The 27,906-nt window shown below is 40.8% G+C and overlaps 3 protein-coding genes across 5 annotated transcripts in view; 1 reads left to right on the forward strand and 2 right to left on the reverse strand.

Moving 5' to 3' along the window:
• The window catches only part of LOC114246566 (fatty acyl-CoA reductase 1), a 272,794-nt gene that overhangs the window by 20,226 nt on the left and 224,662 nt on the right, over positions 1-27,906 (reverse strand). The gene's annotated exons all lie outside the window — the stretch shown is intronic.
• Positions 1,226-27,906, forward strand: part of LOC114246539 (dynein axonemal intermediate chain 7) — a 38,050-nt gene continuing 11,369 nt past the window's right edge. Inside the window, exons 1-11 of the mRNA XM_089737800.1 lie at positions 1,226-1,328; positions 4,453-4,586; positions 5,504-5,556; positions 6,459-6,596; positions 6,745-6,819; positions 7,464-7,663; positions 8,192-8,358; positions 9,366-9,501; positions 10,613-10,713; positions 11,766-11,841; positions 12,502-12,587. Coding sequence (XP_089593926.1) covers positions 4,517-4,586; positions 5,504-5,556; positions 6,459-6,596; positions 6,745-6,819; positions 7,464-7,663; positions 8,192-8,358; positions 9,366-9,501; positions 10,613-10,713; positions 11,766-11,841; positions 12,502-12,587 — 1,102 coding nt within the window. The 5' untranslated portion in view covers positions 1,226-1,328; positions 4,453-4,516. The remainder of the gene's footprint in view (positions 1,329-4,452; positions 4,587-5,503; positions 5,557-6,458; positions 6,597-6,744; positions 6,820-7,463; positions 7,664-8,191; positions 8,359-9,365; positions 9,502-10,612; positions 10,714-11,765; positions 11,842-12,501; positions 12,588-27,906) is intronic.
• Positions 14,501-27,685, reverse strand: LOC114246564 (toll-like receptor 1). 3 transcript variants are annotated; one of them, XM_089737799.1, is made up of 9 exons: positions 27,350-27,685; positions 24,871-24,992; positions 21,151-21,293; positions 20,427-20,598; positions 17,866-19,194; positions 17,083-17,216; positions 16,175-16,302; positions 15,221-15,461; positions 14,501-14,744 (listed from the first exon to the last, which is right to left on the reverse strand). In XM_089737799.1, the coding sequence occupies exons 1-8, from the start codon at positions 27,373-27,375 to the stop codon at positions 15,248-15,250; spliced, it is 2,268 nt and encodes a 755-aa protein (XP_089593925.1). In that variant the 5' UTR covers positions 27,376-27,685; the 3' UTR covers positions 14,501-14,744; positions 15,221-15,247. The 3 variants fall into 3 exon arrangements, with proteins under 3 accessions (XP_089593925.1, XP_089593924.1, XP_089593923.1); XM_089737798.1 differs by having other exon boundaries at positions 14,501-14,790; XM_089737797.1 differs by having other exon boundaries at positions 14,501-15,461.

Consider the following 27,906-nt stretch of genomic DNA (forward strand, 5'->3'; position numbering starts at 1 on the left):
AGGCGTGCTCAAAGCCTCATCCCAATTTGGAGTCACTCAAGACATCCTTGATTAAGGCAGCCGCCGATATTGACATGGACCTCATTCGTGCTGCGATAGACGACTGGCCGCGCAGATTGAAGGCCTGTATTCAAAATCATGGAGGTCATTTTGAATAAACTTTAGTGTCATAAGAATCTATGTTTTGTTAAGTTCATTTTGGTATATGAATGGTTACATAATGAATAAACTTGTTTCAATTATTTTACATTAAACATGTGACAGAATTTATGACCTGACTAGGTATATATAGATTTGTTGAATAGTTTGGGATTTTGTAAGTCTTTGCACTGGTTATGTTAGTCGCTAAATGCCCGATACCATTGGACCTAAAAATATGTACGACTACATGACACAAATCATGATTTAAATCACTTTCTAGGCATTGGAAGTATCGAAAAAGGCGAGCAGTGAAATGTTTCAGTGGTCCGAGGAATCATTGGCTGGTTATAATTGATTGTTTCTTTATAATTAAATTGCAATGCTATCAAATTACATTCACCGACATACATTATGGTACAGAAATAAAAAATCAGCAATAGAGCTGATATCGCGCGCAATGTAATGTAAATGAGATTGATTAGCTTACCTCAATACAGAATACGCCAGCTACCGTCAATATACATCGCGGCTTCTTAAATAATCTACTTAAACATCAAGTATCACAACAAACACTTTAAAACTCTCAATTCGCTTCTTCCGCTTCGCTTCAGGTGATCCGTTCGCTATTTCGCTTCGAGTAGTTCCGGTTACTGATTAACTGCGTGCCATCTCTGCAACGCTTTTATAGCCGATAACTCATCCCTATCACTATCGAGAATATTCCACACATCTCTAGTAGTAGTTCCAGCTATCTGACAATAGATGGCGTTGTACTTCTCGAGCGTTCTAGGTGCTACTAGATCCTTTGATATTTGTTCAACTATTCGGCGATAGATGGCGTTACTCTTACCGGCATAACAGTAGGTAGGCCGTCTACACGGTGGAATGACGACCTATTGAAGCTCGCATGGAATCCTTAGGATGCAAGCAGTGCAGGACCGGTCGTTGTGGCGAGTCTTATGAGATGCCTATGTCCAGGAGCAGACGTGAACTAAAAGCAGCAGTAATGTACCGTGTTCCGAACGCTCAAGACTCATAATTGCATGTATGTTGTTTGCTAATTAAACCTTCTTAAATATACAGAGGAACAGCTGAAGGTGGAAGAGGAGCCGGTAGAAAGTCCGAAGAAGAAAGGGAAGGGGAAGAAGGGAAAGAAAGATAAAGAGGATATACCTGCCTTCGAAAAGGTTTGAGTATAAGTTTTTTAATTGCTAGGATTAGTGGATGAGCTGACATCCTACCTGGTTAAGTGGTTACTGGAGCGTATATACATCAATAGCTTAAATGTCACCACTCAATTTGAGACGTAAGTTCTAAATTCAGTTCTATAGTACAACGTCTGCCCCACCCATCAAAACGGAAACCATTACTGCTTCAGGGCAAAAATAGAGAGGATAGTGGTACCTTTCCGTGTGGACTCATGAGACGCTCAATCTTGGAACCTGGAAGAGGGCTAAGGGAACTCTTGAAGAGTTTTTAAATTTTCCCAAATAACATCACGGGTCGCATGAGTGTGTAACAGATATCCAGCCTTCAAACCTTCATATCCTATCGCGGCAGAAATAGACTGGTTATTATACATATTTATCTAGAGCAGGAATTCCCCAAGTGGTCCCCGTGGGGGACCACATCGGTTTTCTGGGGTTCAACCTAAAAAAAACTTGCTATTGGGGGTCGACGAAGTCTGATTAACACAAGTTCTGATTTGAAATGTTAAGTATTACTGTATATATTGCGTTTTGTGTGTGTGTTTTTTTTAATAATTACTTCCTCAAGTGTATTTACGTAATTTGTATTACGAGTAATTATAATTATTAATGACACTTGATATTAACTGAATTTTATGTCTAATTATTTTGTTAAATTTTGACGAAAAAATGATTTCAAAATCAACTAACTTAACCGACCCCAAACTTTTTAAAATGGTAAGTATTTGGTACCAGTAGGAAAAACAAAACTAAAGATGGCATTTTTAATGTAAGTAGCGGTCGTCTAGTGGTCGGAATTCGACCATAAATACTTTAAATTATAAGTTTGAACATTATTATGCCTATACTGTCAAAGACTATACTTCTATACTCACCAATTTCGCCAAAGCTACACTATAGACAAATATTATTAATCTATTCTCAATTTGACCACAGATAACAATAAACAAAAGATTATAATATATACATGTATGTGTCAAATACATGGTAGTGTGTGTAATTTATTTATTATTACACTCCTTCTATATATTCTCTACAAGTGTGGAAAATTTCATACTTCTCCGTCCGCGCAATTTTCGTAAAAAGGGGTACAAAGTTTTTTGCCTTACGTATTGTTATATAGATTTGGTTACGAGGCTCTGAGCTATCCGACTTTGTTTTGGAGAAAGGATCTACTGCCCAAAACCTGATACAGAAAGGCCCAAAGCCGTGACGCTGGCCTTATAACAGAATACCTTCTTTAAAAACTTGTCGGTATATGAAGAACCCCACAAAACAGTTTGATGCGTGCACCGTATATAATCGATCATATATTTTTACGACACTATAAATAAAAACGATATACATACATGCAATGTAAAGTTGTGTCGTACGTCTGTATATTAAAAACTGTATTTGTTATATGTTTGTTTGTACTGTTGAATTTTAAAAGAAAATGTGCATTGTTTGATAATAAATGTTATATTTGAAGAGAGCGTAACCTTAGTCTTTTGTCGGTTAATTCATAATTATATAAAAGGCTTTGTGAATATGTGTACTTGAATTTAAAAAAAAACACCTTTTATTTTTGTCTTAAATTAACCAGCACGGCTGATATTGATCGGTTCTGATATTATTTTCATGTAATGAACATTTTGAACCTAAATTTTTTTATCGCCCAGGCGTCTCAAGCTCTGAACCTGAATGAATTTCTAATTTTTTTATTTACAAAAAAAAAATATTTTAACTAATTTTGTCTGTTTGCATCGTCTTTAACCTAATCGTCGGTACCTAACGGTCTACGTTTAAAAATAAGAAACGATTGCTTAATAAACTTACAATATTTCTACACAATCTCAATTCTACAATGTTTCACCTTTTTTTCAGTGCATAGCTGGTTGGATGAGCTCACAGCCCACCTGGTTACCGGAGCCCATAGACATCTACAACACAAATGCCGCCACCCACCTTGAGATATGAGTTTTAAGATTTCACTTTTTACAGTACGGCTGCCGCACCCTTCAAACCGAAATGCATTACTGCTTCACGGCAGAAATAGACAGGGTGGTAGTACCTACCCGTGCGGACTCACAAGTGGTCCTACCACCAGTAAAAACCACCTCAAATTCCAAGACTTGGATCCATCTGAACCCTAGATCGGAATCACTGACTGCGTAAATTGTTCTTGAAGACTCACAAACGGTTAAAAATACCTGTTATTAATTAACTCATTAGAAAATGACGCGTTACAATAAAAAAAGTCCACGCGAGTGAAATCTCGGGATCAAGCTAGTGTTGTTTATTCATAACTTCAGGAACATCGTATATGCGATGTTGCAAGCAACCGTATAAAATACATCGTCTAGGTTCGACGCTCTATCAAACGACCGAATATTTTTTTGTATAGTTATTTATTTACCAAAAAAATAATAATCAAAATTCTGTTGCTGTCTTACATATACAAAAAACGGTAGACAGACAATGATTAACTTATAAATAGAGTTAATTGCGACAGCCGAAAAATTGGAAAACCATGAATAAGAAGGAAAGGGAAGCGTGGATGCTGCAGAGGATCGAGGAGTGGAGGGCGGAGAAGGAAGCGGAAAAGTTAGTTATTGCTCCACACCTAATCTAGGATTTTTTTTCCTATTCTACCCATTGCGTGGGGTCCTCGATCGATCTCCCAAACTATATTATTTACAACCACAGCTTCCAATATACAACATCTTCATAAAAAAAAAGAATCATATGCTCGCCCCATATCTCGGCTGCTTCTCCAAATTAAAAACAAACTGAAGGAGGGATTTAGTATAATTAGATAGACAGCTTTCTTAATAACATAGAGATCTAGTTCCTTAGATAAACTTAGGCAAAGTAGATAAAATCATGCCGGTTCCATGTTTCAAGTACCCAGCAAAATACAGACAAAGTCGTTTAATATTTAGTTTAGTAGAAGTCGTTTAAGGTGGGTGGCGCATTTACGTTGTAGATGTCTATGGGCTCCAGTAACCACTTAACACCAGGTGGGCTGTGAGCTCGTCCACCCATCTAAGCTATAAAAAAACAAATAAAAAACATATGTTCTGAGATTGCTCAATGAAGAATTCTACTAACTTTTTGGCAGACAAGCAATCCTGGCGGGGGCAAAGGAGAAGAGGATAGCTCTGGCCAAAGAAAGGGCGGAGCTGATGGCCAAAGACAACGCCGAACAGGAAATAAGAAGGGATATACTGCAGAAGATCGTAAATCTGTTTCATCGTAAGACTTTTTGGGTGATATTTTATTCATTACAGAGGAGATATTTCGACGAGAATTTTTTTTTCCTGCCTATGCTGATAGCCTTGAGAGGCTATTTCAGCATCACCCTAACGTGTAGGTCACGCTACCTAGGTCAGGACCTACGTAGGTCAGGAGCTCACAGGGCTCAAGCCGGAGAGATGCTAACACTGACTCTAGCAAGAGCAATGCTTCGCAGAATGTACCTACCACCGAATCGGAAACGCGACCCACTGAGAAGATCCTGCGAGAAATTCAGTGGGCTGTGTCTGTGGGTTAATTTACTCGTCGAGCCATTCGTCGCAAGCGACAGGTTCGACGAGAACGATGGCCGATGCTTGAGGTTCTTAAAAGCACCGTTAATAGATCGGGAGGATCCGTAATGACGTGTAATCGACGCGAATGGTGATTGATGTTTGGAGTTCCTAAAAGCATTGAGAGTGGATCGGGAGGATCGGAAAGGTTGTGCTGACGGCAGCAGAACCTTAGCCCCTCGTCTGGATTGCTCCACCATCAACATAGCGTTCTCAATAGAGTTGTAATAACAGGTTTTTTTATTGCTTAGTTGGGTGGACGAACTCACGGCCCACCTGGTGTTAAGCGGTTACTGGAGCCCATAGATATCTACAAGGTAAATGCGCCCCCCACCTTGAGATATAAGTTCTAAGGTCTCAAGTATAGTTATAACGGCTGCCTCGCCCTTCAAACCGAAACGCATTACTGCTTCACGGCAGAAACAGGCAGGGTGGTGGTACCTATCCGTGCGGACTCACAAGAGGTCCTACCACCAGTAAGACGTGTTTAATTATTGGGAATTTGAGGCGAAAGAGCGGTACCACAAAATACCTTGTATAAACTGAATTGAACGTTTTATTGAACTTTACTTTTATACATTTCAGTGTTCGAGAAGAGGAAAATGGACTTCGAAAACAAAAAGCAGCTCGAAGCTGAGGTATTAATGTCCTTTTAAATCATTCCCATTAATTGGGGTTTGTATCATCGCTAATTTCTTCTTGTCAGTACATTTATTACTGGCACTTGGGCGTATTGTGAGACCGCACGGGTAGGTGGCCCCAGCCAGACCTCCATAAGCCTTCATAATAAATACTAGTAGGCGGAAGTTAAGACCTTTTTTTTATTGCCTAGACTGGTTAATGAGTTCAGAGCCCACCTGCTGTGAAGCGAGAGAAGTGGCGATTGCTTGTGAGGCGCATAACTTCTGCCCCCAGCAATGCTACCGAATGACGATCACGAACGCTCTGACAAGAGTAATAAGACAAAGAAAGTATAGTAAAACGGTTTACTGCTTCACGGCAGAAATAGGCAGGGCGGCGGTAGCTACCCGTGCATACTCACAAGAAGTCCTACCACTAGTGAAAGAAAGTTGCCTCTCTATTTTGTACCGTATGATCCACGGGGAGTGCTCTGAGGAATTGTTTGACATGATACATTCATCTCATTTTTACCATGGCACTGCCCTCCACCGGAGCAGAGTTCATTCATGCTACCTGAAGCCACTGCGTTCATCCGTAGTGCGTTTCCAGATATCTTTTGCCATGTACCATTCGGCTTTGAAATGAGCTCCCCTCCACGGTGTTTCCCGATCGCTATGACATGTCCTTCCTCAAACGAGGCTTGTGGAGAGTACTCAACGGTAGGCAGCGGCTTGGCTCTGCCCCTGTCATTGCCGACGTGCATGGGCGACGGTAACCACTCACCATCAGGTTGGACATATGCTCGTCTGCCTACAAAGGCAATAAAAAATAAATAAACTGAATTAAGACTAGCCCGTAATAGTCTTGGGAGATGTCGTCCACTGATGGAGGATATGTTTGAATTGGTAACAAACAACAGTGGCAGCAGTACCTTCGCTGCGACGGCCTGCCGGATCCTCGGGTGGTGACGCAAATGAACACGTACCTCCACGTGTGGAAGGGAAACTCTGCGTGCGACGACGAAGAACTTAACCGAAGATGCGTGGAAGTTTTACCGGTGGGTTCCTTGTTTTTATTTTTCAATTTCTTTAATCAACATTGAAGCGTGCAAAACAAACAAAAGTTTAGGTCTTTTATTTATCGATTGTGGCACTACGAAGTCTGCCGGGTCATCTAGTTATAAATATAATAAATATATGTTGCAGATGCTGGAAATGTTAGAAGAGTTCGTAGCCAATTCTCGACAGTATACTCCGTTGCAAGCCCAAAGTTATAACGAGGTAATAAATATTTATAAAAACTAGTGGTCCCTCAGGAGTCGGAATTCGACTTTATTTAATTGAAATTATAACTTTGAACATTATTATGGTTCTATTGTCAAAGACCAAAGACAATAGGCAGGGTAGTAGTACCTACCCGTGCGGACTCACAAGAGGTCCTGCCACCTGTAAATATGTAAAAATGTTTGTTTTGTACCGTTAGCTACCTTATTAAATGGTGTTGTCTGAATCAATATAGGTTTTTATCGATTTTTTTCTATTCGATGTTAGAAATGGCTTTAAAATCTTACTCTCTTCATCAAGCACCAGTTCGATTAACTTTAATCCCAAATTAAGCTTCCCATATTAATAAATAAATGATGTTGTCTGAATCGATATACGTTTTTATCGATTTTCTTCTATTCGATGTTCGAAATGGCTTTAAGTTCTGACTCTCCTCGTCAAGCACTGGTTCGATTAACTTTAATCGTTCGATTAAATTTAATCCCAAATTGGGCTTCCCATATTAATAAATAAATTATGTTGTCTGAATCGATATAAGTTTTATCGATTTCCTTCTATTCGATGTTAGAAATGGCTTTAAGATCTGACTTGCACTCTTCATCGAGCACCGGTTCGATCAATCCCAAATTGATTGTTTTAAGGTCCGCTTAGAGTTACGCGAGCAGCTCTCCAGCGCAATACAGTACGCTTCGTATTCTCTACTCAGAGATTTGGAGAAGAATCTTAAGTTTCATTCGATCAAGCTGGCGACTTACGAGAGGGAATTCAAGGGTCTCCGTCTGAACCTATGGGTCGCGGTCAGGATGCCGACCAGGAAACCTAAGCCCTTGGAGCCGGATCCGTGAGTTTGGATATTCGTTACTTTAATTGCATCAGACTAGGAAACCAGCTGGCCTTGTTTTATCGTAATGGAAATATCGATAACACAATGAAGTCGTCGTGGTCTAAAAGATAAGACGTCCGGTGCATTCGTATCTAGCGATGCAACGGTGTTTGAATCCCGCAGGTACCAATTTTTCTAATGAAATACGTACTTGACAAATGTTCACGATTGACTTCCACGGTGAAGGAATAACATCGTGTAATAAAAATGAAACCCGCAAAATTTTAATTTGTGTAATTACTGATGGTAGGACCTCTTGTGAGTGCGCACGGGTAGGTACCACCACCCTGCCTGTTTCTGCCGTGAAGCAGTAGGTAATGCGTTTCGGTTTGAAGGGTGGGGCAGCCGTTGTAACTATACTGAGAACTTAGAACTTATATCTCAAGGTGGGTGGCGCATTTACGTTGTAGATGTCTATGGGTTCCAGTAACCACTTAAAACCAGGTGAGCTGTGAGCCTATAAAGAACTATATTTATATCTAACAGAGAGCCAGTCGAGCTATCCTTTCCGTCTATGAGCGTCGCTGTGAAGCTGCCCAAGGTTATAGACGGGTCGTGCGTGTGTGTGCGCGCCGCCAGATCCTTGATTGACTTGCTCAGCGAGAGCACTAGGTCCTACGGGCTTGCTGCGGAGATGCCGAATAGATACGAAGGTTTGAGGACTCTTAATACAGAAGAATGCAATTTTTTATTTATTGCTTAGATGGGTGGACGAGCTCACAGTCCACCTGATGTTAAGTGGTTACTGGAGCCCATAGACATCCACAACGTAAATGCGCCATCCACCTTGTGATATAAGTTCTAAGGTCTCAAGTATAGTTACAATGGCTGCCCTACCCTTTAAACCGAAGCGCATTACTGCTTCACGGCAGAAATAGGCGGGGTGGTGGTATTTACCCGTGCGGACTCACTAGAGGTCCTACCACCAGTAAAAATTTTATGATACAACTAGCAGACTCGGCCACACGTTGCTGTGTCTAAGGTTTTTGTTTCTAAATAACACGTGGCCGGCTATGCTAATACCAAAAATTATCAAAGGAAGAACAATATGACTTCACTGTATTGCGTTTACTACGAAATAAATTTCACTTTTACTTTAGCCTTAGCAACACGTGGTGCTTGTGCTATTAAATTGTAGCTTATGTGAAACTTGGTATTTTTAACACAGCGCCATCTATGAGATATTAGTGTCAGACAGAATTACAATTGTCTGTAAAAACTGATTTAAGGCACCATCTGTTTTAGACTTATGAAACTTACAATTAATAACAGTAATCAACATAAGAAATCATTTTATTGTTAATTAGTAATCAGTAATTAGTAATCGAAATAAAAACCACCCTATGGCCTAAGTTGGAACAAAACACATATTTAAAGAAAAAAAAGTTAAAATCGGTTCAGTAGTTTAGGTGTCCATCGCGGACAAACAACGTGACACGTACTTGTGGAGAGTATTAAACGGTAGGCAGCGGCTTGGCTCTGCCCCTGGCATTGCTGAAGTCCATGGGCGACGATAACTATTCACCATCAGGTGGGCCGTACGCTCGTCTGCTTACAAGGGCAATAAAAAACAATTGAGTTCGACTATACTGATGACGTACTCAGTATTTTTTTTGTTAACAGTCCTTTGTGTTCCATTAACGACATCCACTGTTTTTAGATTTGTTCGTGTTCAACGTTAAAGAGCACGTGGAGACGTACAAGCTGAAGAAGGAGCAGGACGATATAAGGAACAAATTCTATAAAGAAATACAGCAGAAGATACGCGAAGTGGAGAATTTCTTGAAGGCTAATCCGTAAGTGTTTTTGTATTACATCTGCAGGGTGCTTAGTGCGAGTTTTTTTGAAGTGAAAACTTCTTTAGATACGTGATTTCAAACCGGATGCAACGGAAAAAACGACAGGTAAGAGACACAAATACAAAAATGTGTAGGATGAAGCCAGCAAAGAATGAGACAGAAATATACATACTATTTAATACAGCGCCATCTGTGAGATTTTTTAATACTAACGTGTGTATGAAAGCTCTTGTAGTGAATTTTAATTTAGGATTATATGTGAAATTAAAATATCAATTCACAGAGGGCACTTTACAATTATTTACTAATGACAAAATTTTACATATACTTAAGACGTTTAGGATAATTGTATTTTAATTTTGGAAGGTTTCACTTCTACCACGTGTGAATTGCACACATTTTGTTTTTTTTTTAACTTATCGATCGCGTAAAAGTTAACTCAATTGTGTATGGAGTTGGAACAGCGCCCCTAACGCCAAACGAAGGGAAGCCGTTCCAACTCCATACAAATTTGAGTTAGCTTTGACTGTGAAACAGGCTATACAGGAATAAGTACGAGAGTGGGCGCGTTACAATCAATTTTCTACTGGTTATAGGATTTCTCGTGACCTGACACGGGTAGGTATCACCGCTCTGCCTATTTCTGCCGTGAAGCAGTAATGCGTTTCGGTTTGAAGGGTGGGGCAGCCGTTGTAACTATACTGAGACCTTACAACTTATATCTCAAGGTTGGTGGCGCATTTACGCTGTAGATGTCTATGGGCTCCAGTAACCACTTAACACCAGGTGGGCTGTGAGCTCGTCCACCCATCTAAGCAATAAAAAAAAAAAGTTAGGAATTACATACGTTCTCAGTACCGCTGCCGTGTGCGAGAGAGAAAGAGAATCCAGACAGACTGGCGCCGTAACGCGTTTTACACTTCCACAAGAAGTTATCACTCAAAAAAAGGTTGATTTATCATGAAACTATTGTACGGCCGGACGAATAACGTCATTATAGTAAGAGATAGCAAACTTACTGTCTCTTTTCTTCATCGGAACTATTTCAATGTACCCTCTATTTGGTTAATTAAGAATAAGTCTCTTTATTCAATTCGTCTCTTTGCAGTTACACGAAAAATGAGAAAGAGAAAGAGGAATTGGACAATCTGAACATGGCCGAGCCCCCCTTCTTACCGGATCCGAGGACCTTCATGGCTGAGCAGAACGGTAAGTCGATTGGCATTCGTCCTGATGATAGAGTTTCTATATATACAAATATACGATGTCTGTTACAAGCTTTTCTTTTTGAACTGGAACATCGCAATGTGCATCCGTTGAGACATGAGGTCGAAGCCTTAAGCAGAAGTAGGCAGGGGCGGCCAACTTGCATGAGCTTACAATGCGACTTATTACCAGGCTGGTTGCCCATTACAGTAACCTGGTATAATACTCAGAGAACTCTGCTGCCTATTCTCTGGTGAATCCCATAATTGCTTTATGACATCCTCGTGAAGAGAAGGGGTGGGGGGCTATTTTATTCATTTATTTATTTATTAGGCACACAATACACATTATAAGCTACAAATTAAAAGATAGGTACACAATAAATTACAACAAGAAAAAAAATTGGCTTGTAACTTATGCCATGCCCACACAATTAATCAGGACAAATGTGCTAAGTACACAATGTTCATTATAACTACAGGCCATCCGTCGTTTGCGACGAAGGGCTCGACGAGTAAATTAACCCACAGACACAGCCTACTGAGTTTCTCGCCGGATCTTCTTAGTAGGGTTGCGATTCCGATCCGGTGGAAAATACTGCGAAGCACTGCTCTTGCTAGGGCCAGTGTTAGCAACACTCCCTTTTTAAGTCTCGTGAACTCACTTACACGTCAAGGAGAATCTAAAATAGCCTCTCAAGGCTATCAGTATAGGTAGGAAAAAAACTATAGGACAAGACAGCACGATAACGAATACCAATCTAACTTTTAATATAAGGAAGTAACAATAAATCACAAAGGAAATCAAATTAAACATTAAACAATTACACGACCAAATCTACTATTAACATGATGGATACCCCTGATCATTTTTATATGGAAAAATATCCAATGCAATTGACGATTTTGCCAGTTCGTTAAAGGTGCTATTGTAATATAGTACTTTTTAACCGTGGTACACTTGTAAAACATACAAACACCTGTCGTCAAGCCTTATCCGTCAAACCACAGGGAGCGAACAGTTCGATTCTTGTTAATTTATTTTTTCGATTCCAGATTTGGCCTTCAAGAAATATCTGAAGACCTGTTCAGTGAAGACCAGGTCGGGCGAAGTTAATCTGAGAAAATATAGGTGAGCAGATATCAATGTGCTTAGTTCCAGTTTTTTAACGTTATCGATAGCGTAAAAGTTAACCCAATTTTGTATGCAGTTGGAACAGCGCCCCTAGCGGCAAACGTAGGCAAACGATCACTTTCCATACAAATAAGCTAACTTTAACGCTATCGAGAACGTTAAAAAATTCGCACTAAGCACACTTTGGTGAAGCCTTTTAATTTGTTATTCTTCAAAGGAGGCCTACCGAGAGCATTCGCGTCACTTGCCTCTTTTAATACGTTTATATTAGCTTCAGACGTATGTATCTTAGTATGTAACGAAATCTTTGAACATGATTTTGACCCCTTCAAAACGTCGAATTAACTCGAAATTTGGTATACTTATTAAGGACCGATGATAATTCAATATTAAAAAAATTTAAAAAATGGAAATTAAACTAAAAAATGAAAAATAAACAATAGTTTAAAAAAAATGACAAAATACGCTTTTATAGAAAATCCAACTAAAAAATAGAAAATAAATTTTAATAAATTTGAATTAAAAATAGTGTAAGAAAAATGATTTTATTGTAAAAAAAAGCGTGACTCGGTCGCGTGAGCCTTCTTCAGCCCGAAGGCACGTGTTTCGTTTTGAAAACCGGTCTAATATACCGTAAATTATTTATGTTTTTTGCAGGATATGCGGTGGAGTGCTTAATCTGGATCTCCTCACGACGCCTCCGCAACCGAAGCGAATGAGGGATTCTGTTACCCTCACCACGCGTAAGTGTTGAAAGAGAAGCTTGTTCTAGTAACACGTCATCGTCGTGGCCTAAAGGATAAGACGTCCGGTGCATTCGTATCTAGAGATGCAACGGTGTTCGAATCCCGCAGGCGGGTAGTAATGAAATAAGTACTTAACAAATGTTCACGATTGACTTCCATGATGAAGGAATAACATCGTGTAATAAAAATGAAACCCGCAAAATTTTAAGTTGCGTAATTACTGGTGGTAGGACGTCTTGAGAGTCCGCACGGATAGGTACCACCACCCTGCCTATTTCTGCCGTGAAGCAGTAATGCTTTTCGGTTTGAAGGGTGGGGCAGCCGTTGTAAATATACTGAGACCTTAGAACTCATATCTCAAGGTGGGTGGCGGCATTTACGTTGTAGATGTCTATGGGCTCCGGCAACCATTTAACATCAGGTGAGCTGTGAGCTCGTCCACCCGTTTAAGCAATAACTAAAAACTAAAATAAAAACACGGTTCTTCAAACACCGCCGAATCGAGGGAGATTCGTCTCTGATGCTAATTGACGTTGAATGTACCAGGATCATAATCAAACCATTGCTTGTTGAGGACCCATAAGTCAGGTTTGAAAAGATTCATATTTAAAAACGAATGACTATTTTAGATAGATAGATTCGCACCTCTCGCCATCGGAGCAGAGTTCATCCATATTATCTGGAACCGCTGCGTTCATCGACAGTGCGTTTCCAAAGATCTTTTTTGCCACGTACCATCCGGCTTTGGAATGAACTCCCCTCCACGGTGTTTTCCGAGCGCTATGACATGTCCTTCTTCAAACGAGGCTTGCGGAGAGTACTTTATGGTAGGCAGCGGCTTGGCTCTGCCCCTGGCATTGCTGACGTCCATGAGCGACGGTAACCACCTACCATCAGGTGGGCCGTATGCTCGTCTGCCTACAATGGCAATAAAAAAAAAAGATGGATGTTGTTAACAGATATAGGACTATAGCGAGCGGAATCTACCGTATCTTTTGAACTTTAATTTTCGTGTTGCAATCGATTTTTTTTTATTCATGAGATTTGCAAGGTTCCTATTTCTCAATCAATTTAAGACGGTTTTTGAACTGATAGCTTCTTATAGAAGGGTAACCCGCTTCGTTACGTAACGCGTTACGGTTACGTTACGGTAGCGTTACGGCGCCAGTCTGCTTCTCTTTCTCCCTCGCACACGGCAACAGTACTGAGAACGTATGGAACTATTTTATATCTTTTCAATTTATGTTACAATTTTCCTTACATTATTTAATGAATATACGTAAAATTTAAGTAATAACCTAAATTTTCTCAAGTTAAACAATTTCAATATTAAATAGTTCAAATTAGATTAGCTTAAGTTAACACTTCTGTTGGGCGTCCCGGGATGCATACTTTTTAAGGTATTTGTACAAACAACGTCGCAACGTGTCTTGGAATCACAGCGTTCATCTAGAATAATTACAATTTACAATAAAGCATGCTTTACAAATTTCTCCGCGACGTATCCTCGCTCGGGTTTTAACATTTACTTACATGCCCGATCCTGTAGACCGAATGGTAAACAGCCTACGTCGCCCTAAACACGTCATTACGGATCTCCCGATCCATTCACGGTGCTTTTAGGTACCACAAGCGCCGTTGACCGTCCTCATCGAACCCGTCGCTCGCAACGAAGGGCTCGACGAGTGAATTAACCCATAGACTCAGCCCACTGAGTTCCCAGTGGGTCGCCTTTCCGATCCGGCGATAGATTCTGCAAAGCACTGCTCTTGCTAGGGCCAGTGTTATCAACAGTCCCGGTTTTAGCCCCGTGAGCTCACCTACACATCAAGGAGAAGCTGAAATAGCCTCTCAAGGCTATCAAAGTAGGTAGGAGAAAAAAAACGTTTATACCAAAATTAAAAACTAAATTCTATTGAGAAATTTTATTCCAACACAAAAAAAATAACAGAACTTATCTAGTTTTATTTACAAATCTTCTCTTAATTAACTTTTTCATGTAGTGAGAAACGACACAGGGAAGATCGAGAATCGATCGAGTTGAGATATCGTTGCAATTCGGTGCTTGTATATACGCAAATTTATGTTGAAAATGTTGTTGGTGCGATTCAGGCATTTGTTGAATATTTCTGTTCTCGGATAGGCACCTGCTTGCTACAAAAGACATGTCGAACACTACGATAGAGGATATTGGAAAAATCTAAAACACAATATTTGATTGTAAGCTCAATTTCGCCGATCAGATGGACAAAAAGCTGCGAGATAACTAGAGCGAAGTGGTAACAGTAGCCCGTGGACATCATGAGACGGAAAATGAGATGGGGGGTATAATGCCGGAGATCGCGGTAAGCCCTAGCAATTTTGATTTTCATTACGGGAAATCATTTTTTCGTGGTGACATTCGATTGTTGAGGGTTTGGTACCCGAATGCTAAAAATATTCAGCCAGGCCAGATGATACTGGTCGCGATTTAGGTCTTAGGCGTTTCAAATTATTATGTCTTATAAATACAAATGGTCACCGTGTCGAAAACATGTTGATTTAAATCGCAGGAAACAAGATGTCATCTAATTCTGCTCAGGGATTATGATCAAAACTATACACGATTTTACACTATGAGTCGTATTCACCTTGTGGTCCTATTGTTTAAACGTAATTCAAGCTAAAGATACGTTTTCCGTGTGCTTCAGTTTCTGCGTCACCAGGCCTTTTCGTAGCCTCCTCCAGAAAATGTTTCTTTCGTGCGCGACTTTCGGCCAGATTATGTAAGTCTTCGTCAGCATCAGATAGTGGAGGGTCGTTGGGCGGATGCGCCGCGGTATTTCTTCTAACAGAACAAGGATCAAATCGTTCCGACGCGTCTCTAACAGCCTGCGGAAGTTTAGTTTGATTTAGTGTATCGAAACATCAGAAGACTTTAGGGCTGGGTATTTAGAACGTATTTGTCAACCATAACGCTCCCTAATGTTTACTAACTTCTTGGTGCCGTTACTCATGGAAGTTAGCAATGCCATCGGCACAGCCAAGCCGTTGTCGACTGCTGAGGATTCTCCCAAGCCTCGTTTGAAGAGGTCATAGCACTCGGGGAGCACCGTGGAGATCGTGCTAAAGCTTTATAGTACATGGCCAAATAGATGTCTGGTACCGCACTGTGGGTGGGTGGTTGTGATTACTAATGCATTCTGCTCCAGTGGTGGACGGGGCGATAGTAAAAACGAGATGACTGGTCCAGCGCTAACAAATCCCTAGAGTACTTTCTTGGAGCAGCAGTTAGGACATTTTGTTTTTGTTATACGAATTAAACGTGGACATTTCAAGGACTGGTGGTAGGACCTCTTGTGATTCCGCGCGGGTAGGTACCACCGCCCTGCCTATTATCGTTTCGGTAAACGAATCACTGCTTTACAGCAGACCGTTGAAGGGTGGGGCAGCCGCTGTAACTATACTTGAGACCTTAGAGCTTATATCTCAAGGTGGGTGGCGCATTTACGTTGTAGATGTCTATGGGCTCCAGTAACCACTTAACACCAGATGGGCTGTGAGCTCGTCCACCTATCTAAGCAATAAATAAAAAAAACCTTTACCTGTGCTGGGCTAAATGCATTTCGAACTGGCACCACTGACTCATGAGGAAACGTTTTGATATGATCAGCATGATCGCCCTGGAACGGTCCATGCAGGCGACGATATTCTCCAGGATGGACAGTCCGATCTAAAACAAACGAAATTGATCGAGGGAAATTGATGCCTTCAATTTGATGCATGAGGCTGAAGCTGAATTGTGCTGTAGTGAAGGCAGAAATAGACCAGACACCGGTATCTTTCCAAGCAGGCTTACTACTATTTTAGCTGAGTTTCTCGTCGGATCTTCCCAGTGGGTCACGATTCCGATCCAGTTGTAGATTCTGCGTAGCACTGCTCTTGCTAGAGCTAGTGTTAGCAAAGTCGTCAGGTTTGAGACCCGTGAGCTCACTTACTCGTTAGGTTACGTTGGCATAGCCTCTCAAAGCTACCAGCTTAGGTAGAAAAAGCAAAAAAAACGATTTTTGTCTGCACCAGTATATTCGAATTTGTAGATGCTAATTTTTTTTTCCGTAACACAATACTTCGTTCGTTCCAAAGTTGTTCGTGAACGCAGATCAGGTTAGCTGATTTCTGAGGCCAACACACCTATGATGAGGGTAGATATTTTTGGATTTATTGCCTTCGCAAGTATGCTCTGATGATAATTTGACTCACCAAATTAGTAGTGCCAAAGAAATCGATTAAGCGTCTTATAGTACTGAGGACTAGTTTCAAATCTATCTCAAAGGAGATCTTAAAGGGCCAAAAAAGATGGTAGAGGTATTTTTCGTGATTTAGACTAGTACTTTGTTTCTCCATCAGCCTCCTCCAAATCACAGCCCACAACGTAACCATACCGTGAAGGTCATAGATTCGTTTTGAAAACTCATAAACCGGCCGTTTTAAGATTGTATTAAGAGGTTTTCACCTGAAAGTCTCTCTCATGGAGGCAGACGCTGATGTTGCAATCGGACTCCAACTGCGGCAAGAGATGGTCGAGCACCCACACCCTGTCCTCGTTGCAGTACGACACGAATACATCGTAGTTGAATATTGTACCATCTGTCGATAAAAATAAGGTCGTTTTTCGCTAATTTAGAAGATCCAAGGTCATGGGTAAGGTCAGACAAAATACGTTAGTCTGCTTATCATCGCCGAACGAGCCGCTTAAGATGTGACTACCTTCACTCAATCCAATTGAGAACTCTTTTCGATCCGTGTTTCAAGAAGGAAACACAGAAGGGCGCAAAACTTAGCAGTTTTACTGCCGCCTTCAACCATGGTAATATATAGTCAGCGATGTTTGAACGAATAGGATTTGTCATCGACTCTGAAGTTCCATAGTAGTCTTGCATTCATGGTGATCATAATTCCAAAACAAATTATATTTCATATTTAGTGTCAGAGAAGATACATATACAGTTACTCCCCCTACTGCTCCACCTATTCCCATTCCTATTAGGCACTCAGCTACGACTAAAGTAATGTTGATTTCCACGTACTTTTGCCTAGTGAGAGTACTTAACGGTACTTAACGAGTGCTTAATGGTAGGCAACGGATTGGCTCTGCCTCTGGCATTGCTGAAGTCCATGGACGATGGTAGCCATTCGCCATCAACTGGTCTGTAATTTCGTCTACCTACAAAGGCAAAAAAATACCCATTTCGACTGATGTCTCGACTAATCGGGAGAGAAAAATAAAAGAACTTACCGACACCGGTCTTATCCTTATTGATCATGGTGAGGGCCGCAGAATTCCGCATCATTATTAGAAAATAAAAAATCGTCCTTCTGAATACGAACAGCATCAGCAGCGGTAATAAAACGCACGGTAACAGAATTAAAGCAATTAATTTGTACTGATTTTTAATCATCTTTTCGTCGTACTGTATATCTCGACGAGCGTAGCAGCTGGGCACGTCCCCCATGAAGATGGTCTCGCCTTCGTTCGAAGCAAACGACGCACAAATATAGTTTCGACCATAGAAATCGGTCAATAGGTATACACTCTCTTCCTCGCTATCCCATTCGCTGATGGAGTTTTCGAAAATTACGGGTTTCCTTTGCGCTATAAGCGTATTGAAATCTTCGAACCCTCTATGGTACAGAAACAGGTTTTTCGATTCGTAAACAGACTTTATATATCCGTTTTTTCGGTTTCTCTCGTTCCTAGCCGCCGTCTCGAGGAAATCTCTGGAGTTGCAGTTGCACATGAAGAAGTTTCCGGCCAGAGCCAGATAGGATATGTTCCTGAAATCCACGATCATGTCTTCGCGGATCACGTTTATGTTGTTGTGTTTGAGTCCCAAGAATTTGAGGTTAGGTATCAGCGAAAATATCGGTTCGAACCACGTTATAATCCTGTTCTTGTTTAAGTCCAAAATCTGGAGGCTCCTCCAAGTTGCCGCGACTTCTTGTGGTACATACGTTATTTCGTTGTTCAGCAATTGCAATATCTCCAGTCTGTGGAAATTCTTTAGCATATCGACCCGATTTGTGCCTATAGTATTAGCGTACAATACCACTAAATTATCTTCAAGCCCTCGCAATATGTTAGGCGTGTTCAATATCTCGTTGTTCTTCGAAATATCCAAATATGTGAGATTTGTTTTGGAGAACATGTCGCTCCTCAAATTCTGCAGCCCTGTATCGCATATCGACAGCCTTCTCAAATTCGGTCCTAAGCCTGTTAACATTGCCACATTACGTTTGGACATCTTTGTGAACGAAAGATCTAGAGATACCAAACTTGTTAGGCCTTCGAATAGCGGTGTTTGCGGGGTAATTAGATTTTTAAGAGACCCCGTACTGTCGAACGCTTCGTTCCTGCTAAAGTCTAGATGTAATAAATTATTTAGACCAGCAAAAGTGTTGGATTCGATTTGATAAATCTCATTCTCCCCTATATATAAAGCCTCCAGTGAAGGCATACCCCTGAACATATTGCTTCTGAGCACTTGGATTGAACACCTTCGCAGATCCAGCTCCTTTAGGCTCGGAAAGCTGACGTATTCAATTGAAGTGGACCAGACTGTCGTACCTGAAATTGTGAGACAAAATATATATTTAGTAGTGAGGTTTATTGTACCGTTTCGTAGCGACTAAATCGATTTGTTGTTCTTTTTTATCTTTGTAATAATAGATTTTAAGGGAAAGAGTTTTTTCCAAAGTCTACTTGGAAAAGCGAAATTTTCACGAATATGTACCCGAACGATTATTAACATTTGTTTTTGTGCATCTCTGTGGGCTGGTATGTTAAGTTTCATATAGATTATAGAAGGAAAATACGAATCTGTGATCGCTTTATCTAAGTCAAAACTTTAAATCGATTTTTTATTCGATCCGCCACATAAGTATAGATTGATTTAGGCCAAATTGTACCAAAACATAAAGGTGCAACAACATTTATCGATTAATTGATTATTTACAGATGCGTAACGTCATTATGAAATTATCTTTTTAATCGCCGTGATATTAGATTATTACGATAAAACAATGAACTTATCAACGGTAGTCTGACGACAATTGGTGTCCGTCAGAACGAAGAAATTCGTTCATGCACACCGGGCCTGGAATGATCCGACTTTTTTGGTTACAAGTGTAGCTAAAAATGTTTTACTAGGTCACTATTTTTTAGTTATCTCACGCTGTTATCCTTCCAATGTTTTCTGTTATAAGAAGCAAATCAGAATAAAACCTATTTTTGATTTTTCCTGTACCACTATTGTGCTTGTTTCGGTCAATTGAAGGTAACCCAAAACTTTCGTAATACGATAGTTTTAGAAATGTGATCTGCACATCGGTATTTTCATTTTAAATGTGAACGTCGCTAAAAAGTCTTGTAGAAAGTCTGGTATTGTGTGAAAGAGGATATGCGAGAGAAGGGTCTGAATGCAGAAAAGAGCGTGAATGCAGATGCGATATGATAGGCGTGAATGAAAAAAGATGCTGCGCTAACCTCACATAATGAGATAAGGGCTAAACAAAACCTTCAAAAGGGAACCTACAAAGAAGTCACGAAGGGAAAATGACTTCTTTGTAGGCAGGAAAATCCAATTAAAAACATTAGATGATTAAGTTTTAATCCTGTTTTGGGGCGAGATTACATGCGATAGGATAAGAAGAGCATGCAAACCTTAAAGATCTTTGACAAAAATAGTGACTACGCCCAGATTCAAAGGCGTTAAGTCCGCGAGTGCATCTTAAGGATCAAGTTTTAAGGTATCCAGAGAAAAGTTGGGTGATTTACTTGAAGAAGCGGCTCGTACCAACCTTGGTACTGTAAGCTGAACACCGGCTCAGTTTCGACAGCGCCGGTAGCGTTTATCATTATGTTGTACTGTTCGCCGGCCGCGCTTCTGTCTACGAAATTATTTCCGTAGAAAGTCGCATACTCAAGGGTCTGCGATAGCCAACGTCCCATTGAGTCTGGCAAATGGAATACCTGAAACACGACGTGTTTTTTTTTTTTTTTTGTTTATTGCTTATATGGGTGGACGAGCTCACAGCCCACCTGGTGTTAAGTGGTTACTAGAGCCCATAGACATCTACAACGTAAATGCGCCACCCACCTTGAGATATAAGTTCAAAGGTCTCAGTTACAACGGCTGCCCTACCCTTCAAACCGAAACGCATTATTGCTTCACGGCAGAAATAGGCAGGGCGGTGATACCTACCCGCGCGGATATGATATTTAATGAATTCGAGGTCAGATTCGAAGCCATTTTTTTCCCTACCTTTTCCAGTGACCTCGAGGGGTCATACCAGATTCGCCGAACGAATGGGTGAGCTCACGGGACTCTAACCTGGTGACGTTGCTAACACTAGGCCTAGCAAGAGCAGTACTTCACAGAATCTACCATAGGATCGGAAACGCGACCCACTCAGAAGATCCGGCGAGAAACTCAGTGGGTTGCGTCTGTGGGTTGATTCGCGCGTCGAGCCCTTCGTCGCAAGCGATGGGTTCGACGAGGACTATTATGAAAAAGCTACTTACTGGTGGTACTCTGGTGAGTCGGCATTTCGCCAGACTTAAATATCGGACGCGCTGCCCATCGTTCGTGTTGAATTCACTCATGATCTGATGAAGGAACGGGACCGGATCGAAGTGCGAAGACAGATCTATAGCGTTGCTTTGATCTGTAAAATATATGTCGTGGATAACGACTTTAGTAACATTAAGACATTGTTTTGATTATTATTTTAAATGATAAAATGTTGTTTTGCTAAATATCACAAAAATGTAGGGTACACGCCCTAACGCCAGAGTATAAAATGGCGGTACGTTGACAGAGTCGTATCAGACGCCTTCAGCTCTAACACTAGGAGCAGGCTTGGGGACCCCGGTAACCATACTCGTCGAACTCGACAAAGAGTTCGACGTGCAACCTAACCCATAAATCAGCTCGCTGAGTTTCTCGCCGGATCTTCTCTCAGTGGGTCGCGATTCCGATCTGGTAGTAGATTCATTCGCGAAGCAGCTGCTTTTGAGCTGTTAGGTCTCCTTCGGAGGCGCTCGGGCAGCTGTTAGCAAATCCCACCCTTCCTGGATGAGCTTTTGCTCGCCTACCTGTCCTGGTGAAACTGGAAAGGCCTCCGGACCACCAGTAATCTTTCAATCATAAAAAAAGAGTCGTATCAGTCCATCTCAGTCAGTCAGTCTGTTAGTATATCGGTCCGTCTCAGTCAGTCCCCTCCCGACTAGGCGCGTCAATACCCCCGCCCCCGCCGTTCGCCCGATCACGATGTTCGACCAGCCCATACCGTGGGCCCCGAAGGTCAAATATTTAGGCGTCACCCTCGACAGTAGGATGACATTCCGCCCCCACATCAAGACGGTACGCGATCGTGCCGCCTTCATTCTAGGACGTCTCTACCCGATGATATGTAGGCGAAGTAAAATGTCCCTTAGAAATAAGGTGACACTCTACAAAACTTGCATACGCCCCGTCATGACCTATGCAAGTGTAGTGTTCGCTCACGCGGCCCGCATACACTTAAAATCCTTCCAAATTATTCAATCCCGTTTTTGCAGGATAGCCGTCGGAGCCCCGTGGTTCGTCAGGAACGTCGACCTCCATGACGACCTGGACTTAGAGTCCATCAGTAAGTATCTACAATCGGCGTCCATGCGCCACTTCGATAAAGCGGCACGACACGAGAACCCTCTCATCGTGGCCGCCGGTAACTACATTCCCGATCCTGCGGACAGAATGGAAAGCAGTCGACGTCGCCCAAAACACGTCATCTCGGATCCTCCCGATCCACTAACGGTGCTTCTAGGTACTTCAAGCACCGGTCACCGTTCTCGTCGAACCCGTCGCTTGCGACGAAGGGCTCGACGAGTAAATTAACTCTCAGACACAGCCCACTGAGTTTCTCGCCGGATCTTCTCAGTGGGTCGCGTTTCCGATCCGGTGGTAGATTCTGCGAAGCACGACTCTTGCTAGGGTTCGTGTTAGCAACGTCATCAGGTTTGAGCCCCGTGAGCTCACCTACAAAAGTTAGGGTTACGCTGACATAGCCTCTCAAGGCTCTCAGCTTAGGTAGGAAAAAAAAAAAAAAAAAAAAAAAAAAAAAAAAAAAAAAAAAAAAAAAAAAAAAAAAAAACAGTCAGTCAGTCTGTTAGTATATCGGTCCGTCTCAGTCAGTCAGTCTGTTAGTATGTCAGTCAGTCTCGGGCAGTCAGTCAGTATCAGTCTGTCAGTCTATCAGTCGGTCAATTGAAACGAAACTGTCGGTTTACCCTGTCATTATGAAAATTATTTGTTGAGTGTCTCAATAACGATTATTCAAAGGGTTTTATTGACTTTTATTGCAATTATTGTAATACACTGTGTTCAACCGAATACGAATGATGACGGAAATTGCCGCTCAGCCATCCCTGGCGCCGTCATATATATGTTACGGTAAAAGTGGATATTGCGGCAAATGTACACATTTTCCGGTAAAATGAAATGTGCACATTTACCTCCTCGTTTGGGTAATGTGCAGCATTCAACTAACATTTACCATTTCAAAGAAGGGAAACATACAGTGAATTCACAATGACCATGTCGTTTTGGTAAATGTGAGCAGGGCATACAAAATAAGAAATCGCAAGTGCTAGTAATGTGGTGTGCATGCGCTTGCGTACTACTACAACGTTTTTTTTTTTTTTTTTTCGGGCCGGGGGCCGAACCTCCTACGAGGTCCCCGCGCCTAGGGGGCGCGCGGGGTATGTGAGACTCAACGATCTGCAGGTGTTGAGAGCAGATCGCGGGCCCAAGGATTTTAGGGCCCACCCACTAAACGACTCCCCTGCACTCTTACACCCGACGTCCAATCTCCGTCCGGGGCCAGAACCCGTTCAGAGTAGGGGGGTTCCCGCGGTTAACACTACAACCAGACACGCGGCGCCACCCCGAGGACGCCCGACCGACGGGTCGTCGAGGCGATAGTCGACGACCTACGACGTCGGTCTCCGCGGTACGGCGGCCCTACCAGGCCGCCCGGGCGGTGCCGCTGGTGTTCCGGGATACCCCGCTGGGCCAGAACCAGCCTGCCGGGTCGGAACGCGATACACCGCCGACCGGGTGTACTACTACAACCTAACCTAACCTAACCTACGACATATTATACAATATGCAAAGAAAAATATGTTTTGTTTGTCATTTACATTTTTTAATTAAAATAATTTTCGTTATTAAAGCCTTTTGTGTTATGTTTAAATAAAAATTTTTTTACTGCAAAAACATTATTAATTTATTTGTATTCCAACTTTTCTTAAAACATGAAGGTAAGAGTTATACATTTACCAAAACATGAAGTCAAGAGTACACATTTGCCGTGAAATGTACATATACATTATATTCAGTTCACATATACCTAACTTTTTGACAAATGTGCACAATTACCGGTAAAAGTGTACATTTCCCAAGAGTGTACATTTACCGTGACATGTATGCACATAATATCGAGAGATGTAATGCTGATTGATATACATACCGAAGGATGTAAGGCTGATTGGTTTAAGCCATATTTTTGCAACTTTAGAAGAGAGTCATTTGAAGATTATTATTTGAAGAAAAATATTCAAATACAAAAATAAAACTTCTTCAGCTATTCAAATTGGGAAACTTAATTGAAGTTCAATTAAAAACATGATAGTACGATAGATATTACTGGTGGTAGGATCTCTTTTGAGTCCGGACGGGTAGGTACCACCACCCTGCATATTTCTGCCGAGAAGCAGTAATGTGTTTCGGTTTGAAGGGCGGGGCAGCCGTTGTAACTATACTTGAGAACTCGGAACTTATATCTCAAGGTGGGTGGCGCATTTACGTTGTAGATGTCTATGGTCTCCAGTAAACTCTTAACACCAGGTGGGCTGTAAACTCGTCCTACCACATACCACAGTTAATGTTTTGCTTTTGTTGATGTTTATAAATATAACGTGGTCTTATCTTAATATTGTTTTAATTTTAAATTATTATTGTCTAATTATAATTGCATATTAAGTTGGTAAAAAAAGCTATGCAACAGCTTTACCGCGGCAGTCCCCGAGTGCCACACGTGTTTCTTTATGCATAATTTTGAAAAAATATTAGCATTCTGAACTCCTTCTCTATATAAGTGTGAGAAAATTCATACTCCTCCGTCCGCGTAATTTTCGTAAAAAGGGGTACAAAGTTTTTGCTTCACATATTAATATATAGATAGATTACGATAACCTTACCGATTGTTTTCGTGAGAACGCCATCTTCGTTCACCCAGGTTTGAACGTCCGTCATGTAGCCGGTTAAGCATTTTTGTGTTTTCCTCGTTTCCGCTGATGCGATGAAGAGCAGAATGAAATTTCTAGAATAAATAAATAAATAAGTGAGAACAAATTACGGTCATCCGGCCTCAAATTAGGATTCCCTGTGTTAACTTATATACGTCTAAATAAGTACATATATAGATAGTAAGCATCCAGACAAGGATTAAATAAACCTGTTTATCACATGAATACATACATACATACATACATATACATATTTACTAACAATCACGCCACGTTAACTGGTCCCGTGCTAAGTTCGTAAAGAACTTGTGTTACAGGTACCAGATAACGGAAATAAATGTAAGATTTTTATTATACACATACATATATTTAATATACATCCATAACCCTGGAAAAGACATTTATATTTATCATATAAATATCTTCCCTTGGCGGGATTCGAACCCGCGACCCCCTTGTGAAGTGACCATGTCACTTACCACTACACCAGACGGCCGTTTTGCCCGATGTGGGAATCGAACTTACGATCCTCGACTTCACGCTCGAAATGTCCTAAAATCAAATAGCCTTACTTACACCCCTCGAAATATTTAAATACTAATATATAAATAAATCTAGAGTGGTTTTTACGGATGTTCCGTTATAACTACTGAACCATGCATCCGATTGACTTGAAACTTGGTATCCATGTAGAAAATACATGTCATTAATGGATAGGCGTGTTGGACTCCTTAATAATAATGATAACGGTTTGCTAACGGCGAGTACTTGCATAGACGGTTTGCTAACGGCGAGTACTTGCATAGACGGTTTGCTAACGGCGAGTACTTGCATAGACGGTTTGCTAATGACGAGTACTTGCATAGACATAACCAAGTGCCTAGGATTATCCATCAACAACTTGCTATGAAATATGGTTTTCTTGATTCTGCTGTACCTTCTTACCAATACCAACCTCAACCAGTTCTTGATAATGGTCATGTTACGCTCTACTGGGACCGATCTATTATCACGGATAGGTATATTGTTGCCAATAAGCCTAATATTGTGATAATAGATCGATCTGCGCGTCGAGCAGTGTTGGTTGATGTCACTATTCCTCATGACGAGAACCTCGTGAAGGCAGAAAAGGACAAATTAATAAAATACTTAGACCTGGCCCACGAGACTACCGCCATGTGCCATGTTGATTCAACCATCATTGTCCTAATAGTTGTGTCGGTACACGGCTTGATAGCGAAAAGTTTCGATCAACATCTTCAAAAACTTTCGTTATCCAGCTGGGTGAAGGGCCTAATACAGAAAGCAGTTATCCTCGATACTGCACGCATTGTGAGGAGGTTTCTCACTCTGGAGTCCTAACCACTGGTGGCTTGTGTCGTAGACACCGCCATCAGCGGCAATCTATTGGTATATAGTGTTTTTTAAAAATTGTATTTTTAATATCTTTTTTAAAAATATTATGTAATTAATAAGATTTTAAATAAATATAAATAAATTATAAAAAATAATAATGTTAATTTTAAATGCCCAGCGAAGCGGGCGAGTACGGCTAGTATTTAAATATGTATGTAAATATACCTTACACTCTTCTAAATATATATAGGTATGGGTGGATATATATATATATTGGATCTAGCTCCCAGCATATCTGATGTTAAGGGGTTATTGAAGCCAATAAATCTGGCCAATAAGAGAACAGGCAACATGATCTGTCTAAAAATTGGGTCCACAGCTGTAGAAGTTTTAAATTCGTTTCACCTAAAGTAACTTTTAACTTAAGCTACTTTATTCAATTCGATAGAGGTTTGCGGAGAGTAGTCAGAGATAGGCGGCGACTTGACTGTGCTCCTGACATTGACGGTGTCAATGAGCAACAGTAACCAAAACATTAACGTCCGCTTACACGTAGGTAACTTTATTTTATTTTATTTTTTATTGCTTAGTTGGGTGGACGAGCTCACAGCCCACCTGGTGTTAAGTGGTTACTGGACCCCATGGACATCTACAACGTAAATGCGCCACCCACCTTGAGATATAAGTTCTAAGATCTCAGTATAGTTACAGCGGCCGCCCCACCCTTTAAACCGAAACGCATTACTGCTTCACGGCGGAAATAGGCAGGGCGGTGGTCCCTAGCCCGCGCGAACTCACAAGAGGTCCTACCACCACTAATTTAAAAACATTATATTGAAACTACAGGCGTCATCTGTCGAACGGTGATGGTACTAATTAAGATATATTTAAAGAAAATTCTGTAATTATCAATACGTATACTAAAGGATTCATTAAAATAAATATATCCGACATTGATTTGAAACACACACAATAGATTCTAAAGAGAAAATCTATCTAACAAACACAGCTCAAAGTTCAATTAATTAATTAATTAAAAAATGTATTTTATAATACTTACAAAACTTATACTTACAATAGCTTAATGATCTTCAATATCATTCTCCGGACACTAAACGGAGAGGCGATTTCAATAAATTATTACTTTAATTAAAAATCAAAGTCTAATTTATAGAAAAAATAACGCTAGAAAACAATTTTCGATCGAAACACGATTACACAGAATTTCATTGTTTATTATTTCATGGTGCATAATATATTTAATTCGTAAATGTCACTAGTTGTATAGTTTTAGGACTCGCTTAGAAATACACTGTTTTCGTTTTCGATAAAAAAAAATGTCACATTAAACACTTTTCGCAATTCTGTCTCTGTTTTCTCAGCGAATCATCTACACGTCAATTGAGTTAGATAGGTTTTTAGTGTGTGCGTGTATCTCTTTCATTATTATTTTTGTACGTTTTTCGATAGATTAGCCCTATCTTATCAATCGCAATCGTCGTGTCCAGCCTTCTGGTACTTAATTATCTGGTTTAAATGCTATTTACGCGTCTCTGTTTGATGGTTTTTGTTGGGTAAATCGAACTAGTGTTTGGCGAACAGCAATTGCCTGGATAATTACATAATTTACTG

This window comes from Bombyx mandarina, chromosome 23 (genome assembly GCF_030267445.1).
Source record: "Bombyx mandarina strain Sakado chromosome 23, ASM3026744v2".
NCBI lineage: Eukaryota > Metazoa > Arthropoda > Insecta > Lepidoptera > Bombycidae > Bombyx > Bombyx mandarina.